Here is a 23,722-nt window from a genome sequence, read left to right as displayed (position 1 = left end):
CTTCTTGTGGGCAAACCCTAAGAGATGTGGCTGTTTAGAGTACATATTGAAAAGGATCCCTAGGTCTTCCCCATATGGGCTTAGAAACAGTGCTGAATTGATTAGTGATGTCTGCCATGAGTATGGCATAGGATGGTGATAGATGTGCCCATCCATAGCTAACTGTCCATGAAGGAAATTCAGATTTTTGATGATGTAGTCCTAATTGTCTCACAGGTATTCCTCAGAGCCCTTTCAGAGATGGTTAGTGCTTTCATTTCCCTAAGTATGGAATGGCATTGATCACTACTTATCTAGAAGGGCTTTGTGAATCTTGCAGCCATTATGAGGTTCTCATTCCATTTACAAAGTACCAGGAAAGACAATCCTGCATTTCTCTAATATCGATGAGTGTTGGTATACTGAGGAGGCTGAGTAGACTACGTGGCTTAGGGCATCATTTCTATTAAATCTTAAGACAGATGCTGGTAACTGGAAATAGCCATTGATTTGCTTTCTCCTGTGCTCTCCTAAATCTCTAATTTCTCCAGAGGAGAAAAATAAAGCAGACGTTTAAAAAAAATCAACTCCGCTAGCTTTCTAAGTAAACATGGAGATCAATTCTCATTCATGAATGTGTTGGCTAAATATTTGTTTGGCTGTCAGGAAAAGTTGGGTTAATTGTAGATGAAATGTTAGCTGGTGGAAATGGATCTGACAGCTGGCCTGAGTGGCCTAAGATACAGTAAGAGTGCAGACTTGGGGTCTGCCTGTAGATGGGGAGGTTGGAAACAAATGCTAAGTTAATACGGGGCCAAATGGCACTGAATTTGATGTCCTCTCCTGGAGCCCTGGGGATGGCATCTCCTGTAAGCAGCGTTGCTTGCCTCACTGCGATTTTGTTTGCTTTTTTGTTGTTATTGAGGCTATTGAAGAACATTGTGGAACCACGGGGACACAGGAAGCCTATGTGATAGACTATAGGACAAGCTGGTTGTCACCATGAGTAACTTTGTTTTCCATCCTCTTGCCATGGTCATGGGGAAAGTGAACTGGAGAAACCAGGAAGTGAAAGGAGGAAGGGGAACAAGATTAAAGGAAGCCAGTAAACCATTACAGCTTTATCAGTGTCTTGGGGAGAATGAAATCATAGGCATCTTGACTCTGGTACCGCTCCCTGACAGTGAAAAGAAAGACCCTTCCTGTGTGATTGTTTTTTCTCTCCTCTCCCCTCTCCACCAACAGTGCAGTGAAGGTGTCGGAGCTGATGGGAAGTTGGCTCTGTATGCCAGACATCTTTTTGTGTTTCTCTTAGTGACTTCACTAAAAGGATAGGTAGTCACAGGATGACCTAGGAGCACTTTTCACTGACTCTATGGAGGAATCATTGACCCAGCAAGACTGTGTGGGACTGTGAGATGGACAGGAGGTGACGCCTCCCATTGCCACCACTGGTGAGGAGCTGTGGTCTGTGAGGTTGGCAAATCTCTATTGAGATTCACAGAAACTGAAATACAGGCCTGATACCACAGGCAGCTGACCTACTTCCTGCAGCCCCCAGGGCCCCCTGTGTGGACTGCACTGGCTCACTCCTGGGTGACTCTTCCCCAGGGTTTTCCAGGATTAGTCACTGCCAGATGGTGAAAACTCAATGTCACGTTTCCTGGGGGATTTTGCTGGAGGTATGGAGTGTTGAGGCTCAAACAGACTGCAGGGGACAACTACAGTCCCTTCTGTGCTTCACACAGAAGAAACTGAGGCACAGGGAAATTCACTGACCTATATCAATGTTGTAGACAACTTCTGCATGAGAGGGGGAAATGTCCTTGTGCTTAATAGCTTGAAATAAGCTGCAGTGGGAGATGGGCTTCCAGGTTTGGTTGGTCATTCTGGAACTGGAGCTAATGAGAGACCGAGGACTAAGGTCTGTTTTTTTGTCCTGTTTTATTGTTTGCTGATTTCCTGAGTTATTCTAAGCCTCATTTTCTTTGCCTGTAAATTGACTGGGGGCGAGGGGCTTGCCTGCCTCACAGGATTGTTGTGGGGGAATCAAACCAAATCAGTGAATCTGAAGAGACTTACTTGGAAGTAATTATCATTATGGCATCCAAGCATGACTTTCTTTAGGTCTGAATGTTGGCTGTGGGTTCCCACTCTGCGTGTCAGTTTGATTATACTTCCGGGAAGTCTATGGATTTCTAATGCTGGGGTCTTGTCTCACCAAACCTAAATCATGAAATGAATGAATGAAAGCACGTTGAAGGTGAGAGAAAGGTTTGAGCAGGCAGAAGAGAAGGTGGTGGTGGGGAAGGGGAAAAGTGGGGGGACAAGGAGGGGAAAGGCGGGGGGCAGGCTGAAGCAGGGATGGAAGACCAAACTAGAGACCAGAACTGATGGCCTCTTTGATGAGTGGGCCTCCTTGGGCAAGACATACTACAGAGATAGGTGGAACCCGAGAAATGGAAGGGGAAGCATTTAAGTTTCTAGCAAGGTCAACATCTACTCATGTCTTATCTTATTTATCCTCACAGTGTCACTTAAATCAGCCAGGTTCTTGCTATTAGCTCTTCTAATAAGATCCACTTTAAAAAAAAAACCAATCGCTCTCTGTGGAGGAGAGAAAACGATAAAAGAAATCCCAAACCTGTTTCTGCCCTTTGTTTTCTGGCCAGCATTGGGCTCTTCATGGCTGTGGAAACACTCCAGACTCTGTCTTGTGCCTAATGTCTGGCTTTCTAGTCTTCCAACCAGACCCTCTTATGGTGCCTCCCTTGCCCACTGTATTCATGACCTATTTCTGGGTAACAAGTGCCCCCAGCCCAGCAACAAAAGCCGTGTTTATTATCTGACAGCTTCTGAGAGTCAGGAGAATGGCTTAGCTGGGTGGGTGGTCTGTTGGCTGGGAACGCAGCCAGTCCTACTCCACTGGGGTTGAACTAGCTCCTTCCAAGCTTAGTGCAGTGCGGTTGGTTGGTTGGTGGCAGAGCCTGCAGGCTGTTGGACTGAGGGCCTCTCTTCTTTGATGGCTATTGATGCCTCCCTCAGCTCTTTGCCATGGAGGCCTTTCCAAGGGAAAGCAGCTGGCTTCCTCCAGAGAGTGTTGGAGAGAGAGAGAGAGACAAAGTGTGGGAAGTAGGGAGGGAGGAGGAAAGGGAGGGAGAGACAGAAGGAGAGAGGGAAGGAAGGAGGAATCAACATGGGAGATACAGTCTCTTTTATAGGAGGCTCCAAAATTGTATATCATCATTCCTCTCTACTGTATTTGTTAGAGTTATGACATTTGGCTGGGCACCGGAGGCTCATGCTTATAATCCTAGTTTCTTAAGGGGCTGAGATCCGAGGCTCATAGTTTGAAGCCAGTATGGACAAGAAAGTATCTTAGACTCTTATCTCCAATCAAAAAGCCAGAAGTTGAAGTATAGTGTAAGTCCTACGGCACCATCCTTGAGCAAAATGCTAAGAAAACAGAGCCCAGGTTTGAGTTCAAGCCACAGTACCACAGTACCAACACACACACACATACACACACACACACACACACACACACACACACACACACACACACACACACAAATGCTGTTAAGTCTAGTCTACATTTGAGATGAGTCTCCACCTCTTGAAAATGGAGAGGAAGATCAGCAGATCTGTGGGAATTTTTACACACCACCGTGAATGCTAACACTGCTGCCTGTCCTCTTTTCCGCTCACATTCATTCTAGCTCATGGTACTCTCCTGCTGCATGGGGTCCTTTCTGAGAATGTGCATGGCTTCTCCTGGAACAGACACTATCTCTGAGACCTCACTAGGACCTCTCCCAGCATGGATACCTAGAACCAAAGCCCCTCAGTCCAAAGTCAGAAGAAAAGAACTGGTTTCCAGTGAGACTTGCTTTCTTCTTGTAGGGAAGGACAGAAACAACCTAGCAAGGCCTAGCTTTGGCTATGGAGCCTACATCCATAACTGACCTCACTATTAACTAATGGATTTGGATGACATTCCTGAGATTTTGCCCTGGTATTTTCCGAGCTTGGTCACAGCCTGTGATGGAGAAATACATTGTGAGATCATCTGCATATGGATTCTTTCCTCTTCCGTCGACATGGTTGAACCATCCAGCCATCTAGATAGGCACAGCGCTCACTGTTCCTGAAGACTGCTTTAGTCACAATCTCCATTAGTTTGTTGGGAACAAAATGTTCTCCTCACTGCTACCTTGGTGGTGGTACTGGCCCTTCTCATTCCTTAGAGGCCACCATATGCCTTTCTCCAAGTTTTCCTCATTCCTGGCCATATGGTCTCCATCTTTCTCCAAGGGTTGTCTTCCTCCTCTTCCTCCTCCTCCTCCTCCTCTTCCTCCTCCTCCTCCTCCTCCTTCTCCTCCTCCTTCTCCTTCTCCTCCGCTGTCCCTGAACTTTTTTGCTCAGGGCTAGTGCTCTGTCATTTAAGCCACAGATCTATTTTCCTTTTCTGTGCTTAATTGGAAGGAAGAGTCTCATTGACTTTCCTGCTTAAGATGGCTTCAAACTGTGATCCTCAGCTTGCAGCCTCCTGAGTAACTAGCATTACAGGCATGAGTTCCAGTGCCACTGAGCCCTCTTGTTGATGCCCTTTAATACTTTAAAATTCACTAGTTACCCATTGCTCTGCTCCCAACTAAGTCCTTTTAGTTTTTTGTTTTTGCTTTGTGCTCTCCCAAACTATCTCATCCAGTTTAAGGCACCCTCAGCCGCCCACTCTTGATGGTTATTAAATGTCCATCTCCATCTTGGTGCTCTCTCCTGCATGTAGACTCATACTTTCATACTGAGTCCTAGACATCGCCACCAAATGTTCCACCTACACCACCAATGCGATGTACCCAAATGGAGCTCCTTATTATACATTCATGTGTCACTTAATGGCTGGGGGATATTCTGAGAAATGTGTCATCAGGCAATTTCATGGTCTGCAAATGTCCCAGTGAAGTTAAGCTAAGATGATTGCTGTCAGTAGGTGACAGTAAGTGCCACCATCATAATATATTGGGCCCATCATTGACTGATAGGTTGAGCAGTGCCTGATTCTACTTTAAATGCCTTCCATCCCTGACGTGGCTAACAGGTCTCAACCTAGTAGTGTGGGTGTCATTTTTTTACTCTTTCTTTCTCATATTCCTGACCCTGCGTGTGTGTGAGTGGGGGTGGGGGGCATTATAACCAGTTGATCAGTTCTATCTCTCAAGGATTCCTATTTTCATTCCCACTATTGTTAAGCTTGTCTTTCACTCCATTAGAACATCAACTCCACAAAAACAATATTGTTTAGTCTGTGTTTTTCATTGCTAAGCACCTACAATAGTTCCTTGCACTTCGTGAGTTCTTACTAACAAAACATATTTCAACTGGCTACCATCCCCAGATACTTTTACTGAATTTACTCTCTGCCCTGTCACTGGAGTCATCGCTCTAAAGCCTGGGTAATGGCAAATAAATTCTTGCTTGTAAACTTCTGAGGAATTCACAATCACAAAGCTGTGTGAGACCTTTCAAAATCTTTTCTTAACTTTCCAGTATCATCTTCTACCATTTCTCTTTCCCTTTGCTTTCCTTGAGCTATTCAGCTTTGGGTGAATGAAACATGTATGTACTCTATATTTCTTGCTATTTTATCTTCCTGTAAATAGGCTCTTTCCTCCTTTTTTCCCCACTTAGGAAACTTCTACTATCTGTGCTAATGACGCATGCCTGTAATTCTACCTACTCAGGAGGCTGAAATCTGAAGACTGGTTGTAAGGACAGAAAAGTCTAGGAGACTCTTATCTCCAATTAGCTACCAAAAAGCCAGATGTGGAGCGGTGCCTGAAGCAGTAGAGCACCAACCTTAAATAAAAAAGCTAAGAGGCAGTGCTCAGACAGAGAAAGAAAGAGAAAGGAAGGAGGAAGAAAAGAAGGAAGGGAGGGGGGAAAGAAGGAAGGAAAAAGAAAACGCCTACTATCTTTCAAGGCCCATCTCAAATGCTGTCTCCTCTCACTAACTTTCTCTGAGTCTCTGCAAACTCATTTATTATTTCTCCATTCTAAGAACTTTATTCATTTTCTTATTACAGTCACATAAAAGTATCTCTCTCTCCCTATAATAGTCATCTGTTACTTCATAACAAATGACTTCAAAAGTTAACAGGTGAAAACAATAAGCACTTGTTACCTCATGGTTTCTGTGAGTTGGTAATCTGAGAGTGGTTTAGCTGGGTATCTCTGGCTGGAGGTCTGCCATAATGTTACAGTAAAAAGATCAACCAGGGCTGCTGTCTCTGAAGAGTGGGGAGGGGGGAATCTAATTGCAAGGCCATTTATATAGTTTTGGGGAGCATTCAGCTCCTCCTCAGCTGTTGTTGGACCTATACTTTCCTTCTTGCCACAGGAACCTCTCCAGAGGGCACCCTACAACATAGCAGCTAGCTCTCTTGGGAACAAGAAAAGTAAGAAAACACACACACACACAGAGAGAGAGAGAGAGAGAGAGAGAGAGAGAGAGAGAGAGAGAGAGAGAGAGAGAGAGAGAGAGAGAGAGAGAGAGAGCGCTAAAGATAAAAGCTACCACCATTTTATAACCTCCTATCAGAAGTATTACCCTTTTACTTCTGCCATACTCAAAACTTGTTAGAGATGAGTTGTTCAAATCCAGCTTATATTTAAAGAGAGAGACTTACACAAGGCCATAGGCCCCAGGAAATGGGGCCCATTGGAAACCATGGAGGCAGCCTACCACTAAACTGACTCCAGCCAGCATGCACCTCTCATTCATTTTTGAGACGTTAGCATCCTATATAGTTTCTGGCACTTAGTAGGTACTCAGTGAATTTGGTCAAATGAAATGATGTTCATTGTCTGTAAGAATCTGATTTCAATCAAATAGATTGCAGAGTCAGAAAAATTCTAAAAAATTAGGCCCAAAATAACTTAGAAATGTAAAACTAAGTGTTTATTACGTACAGACTACCAGTCTTCTACTTCTAGATATTTTTTATGATTGCCTCTGAGTCTTGCCTATCATAAGAATATATGTACCCTTTTCCTTGTGACTTAGCACACTCTTTGAAAGGAAAAAAAAAGTCAGATGGAACATCTTCAATGTCCTTAGACCACTCAAAAGAACTTCAACCATGTATGGGCTCCAAACCCAGGGGAAGTTGGCAATTAGAAGATCACAGATAACCACATGACCATGAATCATTATTGTTTCTAACAGATCAATTACAGGCATCATAAAACCCTTCAGGACCTACTCAGACCCAAAGGGGCATCTGTAGCTTCTTCTTCTTCTTCTTTTTTTTTTTTGAAAAAACTCAGAGTCTTTAATCAAGACCGATGGCTGGATGCTCCTGATATTCAGAGAATCCTGAAATGTATAACTAATGTCAAGAATTTCTACCTAAGATGGATGTCAGCCTCTGGAAAATGAATCAAAAGACCTCTGCATGCTGATATAGGGGACACATCACTTGCTTGCGAACAACCTACCGGCCTAGCTAAGGATTTAAAAGAAGAGCCAACTAAATTACTGACCCTCTTTTTCATTCCTGGCCTGGCAATATCTTCTTGTTGTTACTCATCCAGACTTAGGTCTGATACTCCCTGTAGAGGGAAACTTAACCCTTTGCCTGCAAATCCACCATCATCTGCTCAACTTCTTGCACGGGGATGGGTGGTTTGATTAATGAGAAGTAGATTTCTAACCTTCTGTTGCTTCCTTCCAGAGTGGTATTTGGTATTTGATCTTGGACTAGATCTGGGCTGGCTAAAATGCAGAAGTTGACATGAATTCTAGGAGTAATTACTGGTTATTTTAATTTCTTTGTATCATTTCACATTGAATTTTATGTGGCAAACTCCAGACGTCTTTTTATTCTCTCCAATCAGATAGCCAATTGGGGATCGATAGGAATGCTACAAACATTATCTAGGGGTGGCATAAATAGATCCACAGATTTGTAGGTAGCAGATTCTAATTCTTTAAATATTGAATAACTGGTGATCTGTCTAAAGGATTCAGCTGCTGTAATATATCACATGCTGCTACAGTTGTTAGATGAGGCAGGGTTTTGATTTTTCCATCTGTTATATCCCCAGTGCCTAGAAGAATGCCTGGCACATGAATTTAGTCAACAAATACTATCAAAGGAATGAATGAATGAATATATATCATTGATCCTTACATTGACTAATTGAGGATGAGGAGACTCATAACTAAAACTCTGGATGTCTTTCAAGTTGGTCCCAACTCGAGCCGATCTAGTTAGTCACAAAAATCCAGGTCAAGGTCTTCTCATTTCTTCATTTCACTTCAAGAGGACCAACCATAGTGTCTTCTGGTTTATAGACGAGTGTGGATTCATTTCAAGAGGACTCTACTCTGAACCATACTTAGAATAGGGAAATTTTCAGGTCACTTGTGAATGGCCCAACAAGGCTTTAACTATTTAAGTCATCAGAAGGGCCCCTAATACTCTTGCAAATGTGTGTTTTGTGTGGTAGTTATGATAACAATTGATGAAACAATCCTTGTGGTTTGTATATCATGGGATACCTGAGTACTGAAGACTCTGACAGCTTGAGGGGGGAGAATAAATGGATTTCTAGAATAAGTTGAACTTTGCTGTACAGTGAAGTGTTCTGTCCAAGTAAAAGATAACCAGTACAAATGCCACATGGCTTCAATCATCATTTATTTCTGGTTTTGTTTGGTCTTTGTCCTTTCCACTCACTTTCTCCTCTTCATCTTCTCAAGTACATAAAAAAAATTAAATGTCTCTGGCGTGCTATTGTGGTTCTCAGTTGCAGGTGTCCTAAGTATTAGAGGTAACATTTAAGGCAGGTAGAGCCGAGTCTGTGGATCACTGAAGAAGGTGTCTACCTAGCCAGTGGCCAGTGGCTCATGCCTACAATCCTAGCTACTCACGGGGCTGAGATCTGAGGATTGAGGTTTGTACCAGAGCAGGCAAGTTCTTAAGAGGCATTCATAACTAACCACCAAAAATTGGACATGGAGCTGTGGCTCAAGTTGTAGAGCATTAGCTTTATGCAAAAAAGCTCAAGGGCAGCACCCAGGTTCTGAGTTTAAACTCCAGGACCACTCCCCTCATTCCATTTTTTTTTAAAACAAAGCAGAGCTTGAGAAATGATTCATAAGAAGTAGCACTGTTGGTTAGCATACTTGTCATAATATATGGATAAGGATGTTGGATTGCTGATTGCTCAGATTGGTTCATCCCTTGACAGATTAATTGTAATGACTTGGAGCCTCCTTCCCTCCATCTGAGCGCTGGCTGTCAAGGTACAGGAGAGTGAAGGAGAGAAGGGAGGGAAAAGACGGATAGATGAAAGGAAGGAGGGAGGATGGGAGCGAAAGAGAGATAGAGAGGTTGGGAGAGAGAGAGAATCTGAGGCTGTCTGAATGAATTGTCTTCTCAACATTTTCTTAAATTACTCTTTATCTTGATGATTCAGATTTCACTGTGCTTTGCATAAATTCTTTAGCTAAAGATATGTGTGTGCACATATAATATGTGACTATTAGAAATTTGATATGCGTATGAAACCTAGAGAATTGTTAGAAACTTGAGCCAAACTATTCTCTGATGGATATGTACACAGAGGATTGTATTTGGTGCCATTTCAGGTGAGAATTGGTTCGTGTGTGTGTGTGTATGTGTGTGTGTGTGTGTGTGTGCGTGTGTGTGCGCTGGTCCTGGGGCATAAATTCAGGGCATTGGCACTACCCCTGAGCTTTCTGTGGTTGTTGTTGTTCGTGGCCAGTGCTCTACAACTTGAATCACAGTCCCATGTGCACTCTTTGGCGTAACCACCAAATAATAGCCTCATGGATTTTCCTGCTTGGGCTGGCTTTGAACCACGGTTCTCAGATCTCATCCTCCAGCGGCTAAGAGTATAGGTGTGGACCTCTAGCACCAAGCTTTGATCTCATGTATTTCATAGTACGTAATTTCTTTAAATCAAGCATCAACCCAAAGAACATGATTTGAGTTTTACACTCCTTTGCCTGAGAAAGGATATTAGGATATCCTTTCCTGAGAAATTAGTTTTTAAGAGATAAGCACTGACAAATAAAGTAATAAAATATCATTAGATGTTTATAGTTTCACAATGAATAAATAATAGACCATTCTAGTTCTGCAGCTATTTGTATCTATCTTATTTATGTACTCAGCACATACTAGGCAAAATTTTTTTCCCATAGACCTCTAATTCAATCAGTGATGTAACTTGGCCTCAACTAAATTAAATATTGACAATAATGAGATAAAAACCGCTTTTAATAAGGATCCTAATGTAAGAGAAATGACCTAGCAGTTGGTATATTTGTTTTTGCCCAGGGTTTATTGAAAATGAACTGTGCTTCTTTCACTGAGCCAAATACCTACAGAATGAAATTGACTGGTTAGTGCCTCCTATCACTTTATAATTAAAGTATGCTTAACCAACAAGGTGCATTTAGTTCTTTTCTCTCCTCAAGGGCTGGGAATATCTGCATGTGGGAAGCTGTGTATGAGCAAATAGACAAGCGTGAATATGAAACCAGCCCTGGTCCTGTCTGGATACTTACATGGGTATTTCTTCACTCAAATACGAAGTTCCTTGCTGGACATTGAATGTTTTGTTCGTTCCAGCACATGTCCTGTAAAGACACAGGATGCAGCCTCGGAGTAGCAAGCTGGCAGTCCCTGCTTTTAAGTGTCCATCTTTTCTTTTTAATTGAGCCCCATGGACTTTTATAAATACCAGGTACTCCCATCCTCTGGCCATTTTCCCTGTTGGGGACATTTCTCACATTCTGCCCATTTCCCTTTTCTCCCCGAAGCAAAATCCTTGTCTGAAAGTCCAGTCCTGAAGTTAGATTTTCTTCCCATGGTGACCACGGGCGATGGTCTCATTTCAGCCTCTGTGGAGCTGAAGGCTGGTTTGGGCTGAATGAGGAATGCCTCTGCATGCCTCGAGCCTAACCCCTCTTGCTGAACAAGTAGGCAGGAGATTCACTGAGCCTCCTGACAGCACAGATTTGAGCTTTCTGGAAGGGCTTCATTTTTAATGGTTTGGCTGGGATGAATCATGCATCACTTTCTAAATTCATTTTGATCACTGAAATCTTATAAATGTCCTGTTGGGTCATTGCAGCAGGGGACTTGAGATAAATTGTTTACCTTTCAATACAATGGGTTACTGAAATAGCAATACAGACATCCCTGACTTTAAGACTACTAAGATATGACAAACCTTGATTTCCAAGCACGTGCATTAGAAGATGACAGTCATCTTTGTGGATGAGATTAAGATAGGAACACTCAAGTGACCATGACCACAGAAATATATCTCTCTCTTGCACCCTTACATTAGAAAGACTGGATCTGTTATTTCAATTACTTATACAGACTTTAGCAAATGGTTGTAAGCAAACATTAGGTGATCACCAGTGAAGTTAGACATGAGGAACTTTCCCTTTGGTTTAACACTATTTTAAGTTTTCTTTCTTCTTCTCTTGGCTTTTCCTTTTTTGGTACTGGGGATCAAACCCAGGATGTAGCACTTGCTAGGCAAATGCTTTGCCACTGAGCTATGTCTCAGCCCTGCTGGAGTCTTCTTCATGGTTCATAAGAAGTCTATGCTTGAAGTTTTATATGACACATGAATCCCCCTGCCAGGTTTTTAGAGGGTGGTAGCTGCCAGCCAACCTGGTATGATGGCACAAGTAGGGAGATTTCATTGTGGGCATAGTTTTGTGCCCATGAATGGCTACTTGAGTGATTTCACTTTGGGCATCTTCCCCTTCCAGGCTGAGAAGTTGCAATCCTCCATCTCTCCCTCCCTACCTCTCCCCTTTGGGTTGATGTCTTGAGTTCTGAGCCAGAGTGGAGACTGGTCACACGAAGTTTGGAGGCTGTGTGAGTTTACTTCCCTTCCTCCAGGTGTGAATGTTTTGGAAAGCGGATGAGCACCTCAAGACAGACAACACAAAAAGCTCAGAGGGTTCTTGTTTTCAGAGACTTCTGGTAGAACATCTCCACACTCGCCATTCACCTATTCAAAAAGATCTCAGAGAAAGTCTCCAGAGCTCAGTTGAGTCCCAGAGACCCTGAACATAGAGTTGGCGCTCAAGTATTTACAAATGCACTGCTGGGTTTGGGAAACCTCATTCCCAGCCATGCTGATGACTCCAGATGCAAATCTGGCGACTGAGATCCACGCAGGCTCTGGGGTGTGCCAACCTTCCTTCCTCTGGAAGATGGCACCACTGAAGAAGGTTACGTTTAGTAGAATGGTTTTCACTCTGATCTGTCAATGCTTCCTCAACTCAGGGTCTTTACAGAGCAATGACAAACTTGGGAACCCATGGCAGTAGCACAGCTGGCCACCTTCTCTTTGGATTATCTTCTTTTAGCTATTGGTATCCCATTCTGCCCTGCTTGCCAAATAGGCATGATGTAATTGGCTCTGTGCAGATTGGTAGGAGAGACCATGGGGACTTCCTGTGAGGATGTGTCACTGCCAAGGGGTTTGGTACCATGTGGCAGCCTGTCTGTGGAAGGCACTAAACAGGCAGAGCTCACCCTAATTGGTGTCCCACCTATAGTACTCTTTAGAGAACAAAGCCTCGCTCCCCCACACGTGGAAAAGGGAAATACCATTGTATAATGGGGTTGGTGGAGTTGGAATTTCTGAAGAACGGTGAACCCCTGACACAGTTCTGGGTTCTTTTGTGGCAGATTCAATAATAGGCTTTCCCTTGGATGCTCTGGGTAGATTTCCTGTCTAGTTCACAGGACTGGGAGACAAAAGGACAGTGTCCAGTTTTCCCTTTCCTGCCAAGTAGAAGACCAGCTTCTGCACCTTTCACTGCTCATAGCTGTCTGCTTCCTCACATCTCTCCTCAGGGTTAGCAAGGGCTGAAAACAGAGTCCAGCGACCCTTGCCTGGTTAACATGGTACTTAGGATGGAGAAAAGAGTTAGAACCAGGGGCTGATTTGTTAGGATAGGACTGGCTATTTGCGGTGGCATTCTGTTCCCCTGCCCTCTTCACCAAACTACTTCTTTCTATGTTCCTGTGACTGTTTAGACTTTTGCTATCCACTTGGCTTGTGGGCATGGGTACTCTAGATAACAGTGCTATGCCATTTATGGACACTGCTGTGCCGGAAAACCTTCTACATCCTTTTGATCGCCTCCTCTGTGCTCCAAGGAAATTTGAATGGCAGTGCCAGCTCCCGGGGGTGGGGCCTCATGTGGGAATGTGAAGGGGTTTGGGGGATTCTGCCGGCATCTCCCACAGTGCTGCCATGTGCTGTGTGTTCAGTTCTCTCATCTCCACTTTCTGCTCGAGTCGATTGCTTCTCTGTATGGGAGAGGCAATGTTCTTTGGGTAATTAGATGGCATTTATCCCTAGTAAGAGGGTTAACACTCATTTCTTTCTTTAGGCCTCTCCATCTGGCCCAGCTGGAGGTTGGTGCCGAGGAGAGCCAGGGCCCCAGACAGGCCCTCAGTTTGTCTCCCAGCCTGTCTCTGCCCACTTCCTTCCGTGCCAGGCATTGGTGTGGTTTGGGTTATCGGTACCAGGAGGCCACATGTCAGCAGCTCTGGCCCTCACCCTGCTGTTTCTGGTTTCTTCCAGGACACCCAACCTGCCTGCAGTTTACCCTCAACATGACCGAGGCCGTCAAGACCTACAAGTGGCAGTGTATAGAATGCAAATCCTGCATCCTCTGTGGAACCTCGGAGAATGATGTGAGTTGGGAGGCTTTCCAGGGGGAGGGAGGGACTCAAGTTGCTGGACTCCTTTGAGGGGTAGAGAGGAAAGCAGGACCCTTGGTACTGGGCTCCTGGGAACACATCACTCTTGTCTTTTCCTTGGTCTGGGTGGTGGAGACTCATGGCGCTCTGTATGCTGTGAGGGGAGGCACAGAGAACATCCAGTGGCGGTGGTCGTTAGCCTATGGCCTTTGCCCTTTGACCTTGACCCTTGGAAATACCTGGCCAACAGTCCTGCAGGGCTCAGTGACTGACAGTGGTGACTCCTGCTTCTGGCTGTGACTACCACATTCACAGTAGGGGATCTCATTTACAGAAGTAGAGACAATAATGACATCAATGTATTCTATCACTACCTCAGCAATGGTCCATACATGCCCAGTTGTGTTTTATAACTATAGCTACCTTCTTCTTATCCTGATCATGATATGATTTTTTCTCTGTACATATTTTATATGTATCAAAAGGGCAAACTTACTCTTCAATCAAGACAGTGATGTAGCAAAAATTAAAAATTCTTTAATTAATGTCTAGGGCTGGGAGGTAGCAGCAAGTACAATGTCTTAGGTTCTCTCCCCAGTACCAAAAATAAAGAAAACAATTAATGTCTAATAAAGATTTCTATTCTCCTGATTACCTTATGCCAGGTTTTTATTTGCATTGGAATCATAATAAGGCCCATGAAATTAAGTTTTTGAGGTTTCTTTAATATATAAACATAGATAAGTTTCTAGATAGGTTGATCTATACATATATATAATCTTTCAGCCTTGGACAATGGCAAGCATCAAGCTGATAATGTTTATCTGAATTCAGTTATTACTAATTGAAACTTTTTTCAATATTATATGGTGAGGTCTTGTACAATTTCCACTTGAGATTAAATATATTTCTTTAAGTAGCATACACACTTTCCCTCTACCTTGCTCCTTTTTTCTCCCCTGAAATCTTTTGTTGAACACTCAGATCTGTATTTTACTGACTGCAGCCTTGTGGGGTTCTTTGATATTGCTCCATCTTCTGTATTTCTTAGAAATTGGCAGTTAGAACCAGAAGCTCAGTTAGGGTTATCCCTTGGTCTCCCGTTCCTCTCACCATCTCTCTCTGTGTCTCTCTCTTTTCTGGAGAGACTACTGCTTAGATGATAGTGCATATTTGTACTAGAAGATCTATAATGACTGGTCATTTTCTTTTCATGAGGGTGTATCTGTTGATAACCTTCAAATTAGACAAATTAGACTAGTTCACTAGTGACATCCTTTTTTTTTTTTTTTTTTTTGCCAGTCCTGGGCTTGAGCTCAGGGCCTGAGCACTGTCCTTGGACTTTCTCAAGGCTAGAGCTCTACCACTTGAGCCTCAGCACCATTTCTGGCTTTTTTCTATGTATGTGGTACCAAGGAATCGAACCCGGGTCTTCATGCATGCTAGGCAAGCACTTTAACCACTAGGCAAGCACTTTAACCACTAGGCCAAACTCCCAGCCCACTAGTGACATTCTTATTTGGTAAATTCCTCTTTGCTTATTAGCTGCAATAATTCCATAGGGTGGAACTTGTTAAAGCTTTTATTTGGTTACACCTTGGTACAGCTCATTTAGAAAAGGCAGAATAACTGCTTACTTCTTTTCCCTTCATTGCTTTTTAGGATAGTATGGTTGTTAAATACCTATTCATGACAAAACACAATAAAATAAGGAATTATAGAGTGACTTCACTTGAGAAAAGGTTTATGCATTGTAAGAAAAGCCAGCATTTTGTTTAGTGAGAAAAATACAAGCAAGAACCAACTCAGAGTACTCACCATATTACTATGATTATTATTCTAATGATACTAGCTAACACATTAGACAGAAGCTGTCCATTAGAAGCATAAAAAGAGATAAAATAGTTTGAACATAGTTAATCCAAAGTGTAAAATGCTCTAAAAGCTGGAACTGTCTAATCACCAATATTATGCACTTAGAACATTCTATACCATAAAACTTTGTTTTGTGTTTAATGTTATTATGTATAAAATTATTATAAATATGTATGAATATATGATATCTAAATCTAATATAAATATATAATTATATGTATATCTTCATGGCTATATGTATAAGATGCATATGAAACTTTTAACTTTATACTTGGGTCCCATCTCTAAGGCATCTCATGATGGATTATTCCAAATATTCCAAAATCTACAAAGGCCCCAAATCTTAAAAGTCTAAAATTTAACACTTCTAGTTTCATGCATTTCAAATAAGGGACATTCAACAATAGAGAAAACTATTTCTGTTCTGATAGGATATGACAGCATTGTCTGAAAAGTCTTAGAAAACCAATGATAAATCTAGCCTCCTATGAAAGGTAACAATATAAATTAATATACAGAATGAACAGTCCTCATATATACAAGCAATAATAAGCTAGAGAATATAATTCCACTTATAACACCCCAAAGTGTTAAAATGTTATAAATCACACACACACGCACACACACATACGCACACGCACACACACACACATACACACACACAACACACATATACAACACAAGTGGAAAGATGATCGTGAGTAGAATGACTCAATCTTACAGAGATGTTCTGCCTAAGTGAATTTGCAGATTAATTTCAGGCCCAACCATAATATTAACACACTTTCTAAAAACACACTTTTGTATGGAATTAGACAAGCTGATCTTCAGTTTGGATGGAAAAGAAACATGCAAAAAAATAGCCCTCCCTACCCCGCAACCCCCCACTGTAACCATCTCATGATGAACACAAGCATAACCGACATTGAAAGCTAGCAGGAAGCCCTGCCTGTTAAAACTATGGTACTTGCCAGATGCTTGTGGCTCACGGCTGTAATCCTAGCCACTCAGGAGGCTGAGATCTGAGGACCCCAGTTCAAAGCCAGCCTAGGCACAAAAGTTCCTGTGAGACTCTTCAATTAATCTCTGCTGAAAACTGGAAGAGGCACTGTGGCACAAAGTGGTAGAGTTCTAGCCTTGAGCAAAAAGAGCTCAGGAAGAGTGCTCAGGGTCCTGAGTTCAAGCCCCACAGCCAAAAAAACAAAAAATAACAACAAAAAAAACCCCCATGGTACTGATAGATGAATAGACAAATAGATCTGCTGGAAAAGGGTAGAAAACCCTCAAATGGAAATACAGTATAAGATAAAGGTTGCATCTAAAATTACCATGGCTAAGGTGCAGTTTTTAATGAATGGCACTGGGAAAATGTGGGTGCCACTTAGGAGAAGACAAAATTAGATCCATAGCTCACATTAGACACAGAAAAAAATCACCAAAGAGACTGCAGATTTAAATGTAATGAGTCAAATCATATCTGAAGAAAATAGAGACAAAAATCTTCTTTCATCTAAAGATAGGCAGAGGGTTTCTAACTGTGACTCAGATACTAGAAGCAGTAATAAATGTTGAAGAATCTGACTTCCTATGAACTATATTAAAAAAAAACCATAGTGAAGTCATATGACAAACTAGGAGAAAATATTTTCCACATATAACATGGATAATTTTTTTGTCGTTTGTGGAACTTCAACTCTGGGCTTGAGTATTGTTCCTGAGCTCTTCAGCTCAAGGCTACCACCCTACCCCTTGAGCCACAGAGCTCTTTTGTTAATGCCCAGGCTAGCTTTGAACAGTGATCCTCAGATCTCAGCCTCCTGAGTAGCTATGGTTACAGGTGTGAGCTACCGTGCCTGGCCAGCATAGATTATTTTTTAATGATTAAGAATGATAGCATCATTGGGAATTTGGCCTAGTGGTAGACTGCTTGCACAAGGACCTGGGTCTAATTCCTTGGTACCACATACATAGAATAAAGCCAGAAGTGGTGCCGTGGCTCAAGTGATAGAGCTCTAGCCTTGAGATAACCCAAGGACAGAGCTCAGGCCCTGAGTTCAAGCCCCAGAACTGGCAAAAAAAAAAAAAAGCATGGTTTAGAACAAGATCTATAAAAACATTTGTGTGTTTATATACTAACATATGCACACATACGCATTGAATATCTATTAAAGAAAATCTAGCTTTTATCTTCACTTATCCCAAACTATTTCCCCATTTTGCTTCAGTGTGTGGCTTCCTTTTGTTTAAACGTTGTGCGTATGAATCCATATGAAAATAGTAAGAGATATACACACTTTCTCCACTCTACTTTTTTTTTTTTTTGCCAGTCTTGGGCTTGAGCTCAGGGCTTGAGCACTGTCCTTGGACTTTCTCAAGGCTAGAGCTCTACCACTTGAGCCTCAGCACCACTTCCGGCTTTTTTCTATGTATGTGGTACCAAGGAATCGAACCCGGGTTTTCGTGCATGCTAGGCAAGCACTTTAACCACTAGGCCAAACTCCCGGCCCCTCCACTCTACTTTTTTGTCCCTCTTCCCATCCTGGCCACTGAATATCCTGGAGACCATCCCAGAACAATTTGTAAAAAACCTTCTTCAATTTTATCAATATTTCTGTGGCTTGGGTCCTGATCACCAGACATTTGAATTGGGTCTGATGTCTGGCTTTACAAATAGCCTTAGTGAAGTTTGGTTGCTGTCTGGTTGATATAGCTCCGGGCAGTGGAGGAGTCAGGGTGAGTCTGGAGCTGGGAGGTTGTTTGGTTATGAAGGATCTCACATATGCTCAGGAACTTCTCACACATATCCCAGAATGAAACTCTTATTCTACTGGATCTGTAGCCATTGGCGGATCCTGCTTCTTGGCTACAGAGGAGCAAAGGGTCCTTCAGTTGTGTTTTTCATGGTGTTAGCCTGAGCTGGTATTCTTGGTGCTTTCAACAGGCAAGTGTCATGGAAACCAGTTGAAAAGAAGAAGGAAAAATAGTGCTGGACAATGATTGAAGGGAAAAAATACAGTTAAACGCTCGGACGCCTGGTTTTCCTTCACAAAATGCCAATCCAGGCTTTTTGTAGTCTCAGGCTGGCACTAGAGCAGAGGGTGTTCGTAGTATGGTTTCTGATGTCTTTGCTTGTTGTTAGTCCCCATCTCAACTTGTTTCTCTTGATGCAATCTCCAAACTGTATAATGAAATAGTTTACTTCTGCTCTGACATAAAATGATGCACTTGTTAGGCGCTTGTATGCTGCATTTTCTGCCTACTTCCTGACGACATGTCCTCTCCAGCATCTGCACTTGGCCTTCTCAGTAACTTCTTTTGGGACTTGGAGCTTTCAGAGAATTCAATCAAAGCCATGTATTTGCTTTCCCTCAGAAAAAGCAGGAAGTTGCCCATCTAATCTCCATGTATTTGTGAATACCTTTCCACAAGCTTAAGGTCAAAGACCACTGCTCACAGACATTCCATTCCAGACTCTCCCCTCTTCGGCTCTTCATTTGCCATGAAATCACCAGTGACCTCCAGATTCTCCTATCCTTCAACTTCTCTCTCTCTCTCTCTCTCTCTCTCTCTCTCTCTCTCTCTCTCTCTCTCTCTCTCTCTCTCTCTCTCTCTCTCTCTCTTTTTCTGTCAGTCCTGGGCCTTGAACTCAGGGCCTGAGCACTGTCCTTGGGCTTTCTCAAAGCTAGAGCTCTACCACTTGAGCCATAGCACTACTTCCAGCTTTTTTCTATGTATATGGTACTGAGGACTTGAACCCTGGTCTCCACGCATGCTAGGCAAGTGCTCTACCACTAGGCTAAACTCCCAGCCCCTATCCCTCAACTTCTCTTCTTATCTCCAGGTCATTCCTATCAGGCAACCTGCAGGTCGTGGCTTTAGTCTCCTGCTCCAGTCTCAGTGCACAGTGGCTGGCTGAATTATTTGGCTTGCTGACTAGCCAGAGGCCCTCCCACTCTCCACATCTAATAAGTGGCTCTTAAGTGGGAACAAGCCCTATTTCTCTCTTGCTGACACAGCCTTATTTTAGACCACCATCCTATCTCACCAGAGTTGCTATGGCAGCTTCCAAAGTGGTCTCCCAGCTTCTAGAACCAACTTCTTCCCTGCTCTCCTCTGGGCTCCAGCCCTTGGCTTGAGTAGAGACTTTTGAGGTCAAGTGAAGCCCCACTTGCTCTTTGCTATATTCATATCATAAAATCCCGAAGAAGGAGTTAAAGTGCTGCCCATATACCAGGCAATAACGTGGAGAAAAGAAAAACATGACATTGATTTTTCTGTCCTTTGGAAGCCCTTCTTGGCTAAGGGGAGTTCAGAAGAGCAAAGAATCCCTGCAAGCTTGGATGTGAGGCATTCGTCAAGGTTGGTTTCTTAGCAGAGATATGAGTTGAGCAGAACCCTGAGATGGAGCTAGGGTTTGTACAGCCTGGGAAGCAAAGGGGGAAATCACAGGTGAAGCCATGTGCAGGGGACACTGCAGACTCCAAATGGGGTCTAAAGAGGGGCATCTAGTGGGGAGTGATGCATGACGATACATATATACATATATGTATATATCAACTCCAAATAATGGAATCTCTCTTTCCCCATCTGCACCTGCTCTGGACTCGGCCAGGACCAGCTGCTCTTCTGCGATGACTGTGACCGTGGCTACCACATGTACTGTTTAAATCCCCCAGTGGCTGAGCCCCCAGAAGGTAATGGTGATGAGGTCAACAATAACAGCTACTACTTCTGGGCTAAGGGCTTCTCGTGTCTTGTGTCATTTAATCGGCACAACCCTAGGAGGTAGATACAATGACTGAGCCCTCACTGGGGTGTGGACCCTGGGCTAAGGGCGTCTCGTGTCTTGTCTCATTTAATCGGCACAACCCTAGGAGGTGGGTACAATGACCGCTGTACTACTCATGAGGAAACTGAGGCACAGGTCAACTAGCTGAAATTTTAACCTAAGGGACAAGGTGATGCTTCTCAGACATGGGGCTGAAATGGTGATGCGCTCTCTGGAGGAGCTCTCTGATGCCAGCTAGGAGGAGGAGCCAGGGTCATTAAAAGAGTTCAGCCCAGTGCCAGTGGCTCATCCCTGTAATCCTAGCTACTCAGGAGGCTGAGATCTAAGGATTGCAGTTCCAAGCCAGCCTGGACAGAAAAGTTCTTGTGAGGCTCTTAATTCCAAAGTAACCTCTGAAAAACTGGTATGAGAGCTGTGGCTCAATACCAGTGGCTAGCCTTGAGCAAAAGAACTCAGGAACAGCGCCTGCGCCCTGAGGTCAGGCCCCACCAACAAAACAAGCGAAACCAGTTCAGTAGATCATCTGAGCACTTGCTTTTTGTTCAGTCTCCAGTATGTCTTCAGGACTGAGTCTTGGTCTTTGAATTATGATAGTCAAAAGAAAAGAGTTGTCAGATGCCAGCGGCTGGCTCGCATCTGTAATCCTAGCTACTAGGATGCTGGCTTGAAGCCAGCCCAGGCAGGAAAGTCTGTGAGACTCTTATTTCCAATTAACGACCAAAAAGCCAGAAATGGAGCTGTGGCTCCAGTGGTAGAGTGCTAGTCTTAAGAAAAATAAATAATTAAATCTCAGGTTGTAAACTAGTACAATCATTCTGGAAAGCAGTCTGGAGGTTCCTCAAAAAACTAAACACAGACCTCCCCTGCTACCCAGCCATACCACCCCTAGGCATCTACCTTGACTGAGCATCATAACAGAACATGAGGACACCTGCTCAGCCAGGTTCTTCTCTGCACTCTTCACAATAGCCATGCGATGGAAACAACCCAGACACCCTACTGCAGATGAAGGGATACAAAAAGTGTGGTATATATACAATGGAGTTGTGCATAGCCACCAGACAAGATGAAATAATGACATTTGCTGGGAAGTGGATAGAACTAGAGCAAATCATGTTGAGTGAGATAAACCAAGACCAAAGGACCAAAAGGCACATGGTCTCCTTGATATGTGGATATTAGATCCAAACAGTACAAGAGCGATGACTCAATACTCAGACACTCCAGGTCATTGATATGAATTTGGAGATATAAATAAACTTATATAGACATATAGGCCTATGATAGGATATTTATTCTATAGACATGTATTGATACATTATATAGATCGATATGTATCTACGACATATTACGAACATTCAGCTTAGGGGTTGAGAGTTTGGTCTAGAGGTAGAGTGCTTGCCTAGCACCCACAAAGACCTGGGTTCGATTCCTTGGTACCACATACCACCGGAAGTGGTGCTGTGGCTCAAGTGGCAGAGCCCTAGTCTGGAGGAAAATGCCCAAGGATAGTGTTCAGGCCCTGAGTACAAGACCCAGGACTGGCAAAAAAACAAACAAATGAACAAAAAACAGATCCAGCTTAATTTTAATTATATTCTTAAATTCATGTGCCAGTGATTGCATATAGACATTTTTTCTTGAATATTTGTTTGTAGAACATGACATTTGAAATATGATGTAAAAACTCATTTTTAATAAAAAGTTAAAAAAATGAGCTCAGGGACAGCTCTTTGGGCTTGGAATCCAAAGTTCAGAGAAAGGTCACCACTAACACCATGTTGTCTCTTACAGGAAGCTGGAGCTGCCACTTGTGTTGGGAACTGCTCAAAGAAAAAGCCTCAGCCTTTGGCTGCCAGGCCTAGAGCCCCAGGTCAAGAGTTGTGACTTGCTGCTGGAGATGCTAAACCACAGACCAGTTCAAACCAGATGGAGCCCTTCTCCCACGCATCGGCTCAGACCAGCTATAAGAAATGAATGGTCACAGACGGCCATGGACAGGTGAACCGAGTGGGCAAGGTATCTCTTGTCCCACGTACGGTACCTCAGCCAGCACGTCCTGTTTCTACCAGAAAGATCTCACACTTTTGACAAACAAGCCCTGGCCCTGTGAAACCCCCTCACTTGACCCTCGCACTATGACCCTCTCACTGATTCCCACTTTAAGGGAAGCCGTTTTGTGATCATTTCTATGTAGTTTGGTGTTCTGTTATTTTCTTAAATCTATTGTGTTCCAAGGAACCTTCTCATAGCCTCCTCACCCCATCCCACCCCCACCCCTAGTTTAGGCTTTTCGTCTTAAACTCTCACCAGAAGAGCAAAGTACTGTGGAGAAGTTGTTTGCTACAACTCTCATCGGAAACTTCTAGACTTGGATCCTGGGGCCATCTTGAAGCTGGAACTCTTTCCCATCCCTTGGTCTCTGTGAGGAGGAAGAGCTGCTTTCTAGAATCTCAGCAATGGGCATCTATATTATGATGATCTTGATCCACTGTGCTACTTCTTCATGAAAGATGGAGAGGGACTGAGAGATGGAAGGAAACGCTGGGATTAATGCTAAGACCTCATCATAACCAGGCAGTATTTGTTTTTCCAATACAAAGAGACATTGCAAGGGACCAGGCTAGTCCCTTGACCTTCAAAGATGAGGTGTCCTTGAGATGAAACAGGCCACAGCTTAGGGTAGAGGAAGGTGCTCAAGATTCTGCCACCCAACCAAGCTGGGCTGGGTATCTACACCCAGGGCTTCCACTGGTGTGAAGGAGCATCAGAAAGGCAAGGGGACATTGCCCCATCAAACATCCAGATGTTGGCTATAAGAGACTGAAGCTAGGAGAAACCCCCCAGTGTTGATAAGATGCTACAAATTCCTTTTCCCAAGCAATTATCTTCCTTCCTCGTGGTGTGCATTTATCATTGTCTATGGAGACCTATCTGGAAATTTTAGGCTGGAGGAGAAATGATGGTTACTTAAAAAGAAGATTAGGATGATGTGATCATCTGTGATCAGATAGCAATGATTCAGAACCTTCCATTTATGGACTTCCCTCCAGAGTTCCCCTGAATAAGTAGGGGAGGGGAGGGTAAAGTTTCTAGAAGAAAGAGGTGGGAGGCCTACATTCCAAGAACTCTGCTTGTTGGAAGACAGGCCTCAGGCTGGAGTGGACTGGACTGTCTTTGAATCCCAGTAACAGCACAATAACTGACACATTTTTGGAAAAATCATTTGTCCAAAGGATAGGTCTTGGTGAGCAGGACTCTCACGTATGCTCAGTCTTCCCTCTGTGGTCTAAAATCT

General features: G+C 43.3%; 1 protein-coding gene across 2 annotated transcripts in view; it reads left to right on the top strand.

The window, feature by feature from the left end:
- The window catches only part of Dpf3 (double PHD fingers 3), a 232,638-nt gene extending 209,147 nt beyond the window's left edge, over positions 1–23,491 (top strand). For both annotated transcript variants that reach the window (XM_090344412.1, XM_090344409.1), the window contains exons 9-11: positions 13,642–13,754; positions 20,248–20,329; positions 22,219–23,491. In XM_090344412.1, coding sequence (XP_090200538.1) covers positions 13,642–13,754; positions 20,248–20,329; positions 22,219–22,289 — 266 coding nt within the window. In that variant the 3' untranslated portion in view covers positions 22,290–23,491. The remainder of the gene's footprint in view (positions 1–13,641; positions 13,755–20,247; positions 20,330–22,218) is intronic.
- Positions 23,492–23,722: the final 231 nt, after the last annotated feature.

The sequence above is a fragment of the Megascapheus bottae genome, chromosome 14 (assembly GCF_031878675.1).
Source record: "Megascapheus bottae isolate mThoBot1 chromosome 14, mThoBot2.hap1, whole genome shotgun sequence".
Classification (NCBI taxonomy): Eukaryota; Metazoa; Chordata; class Mammalia; order Rodentia; family Geomyidae; genus Megascapheus; species Megascapheus bottae.
This window is presented reverse-complemented; position numbering and strand designations above follow the sequence as displayed.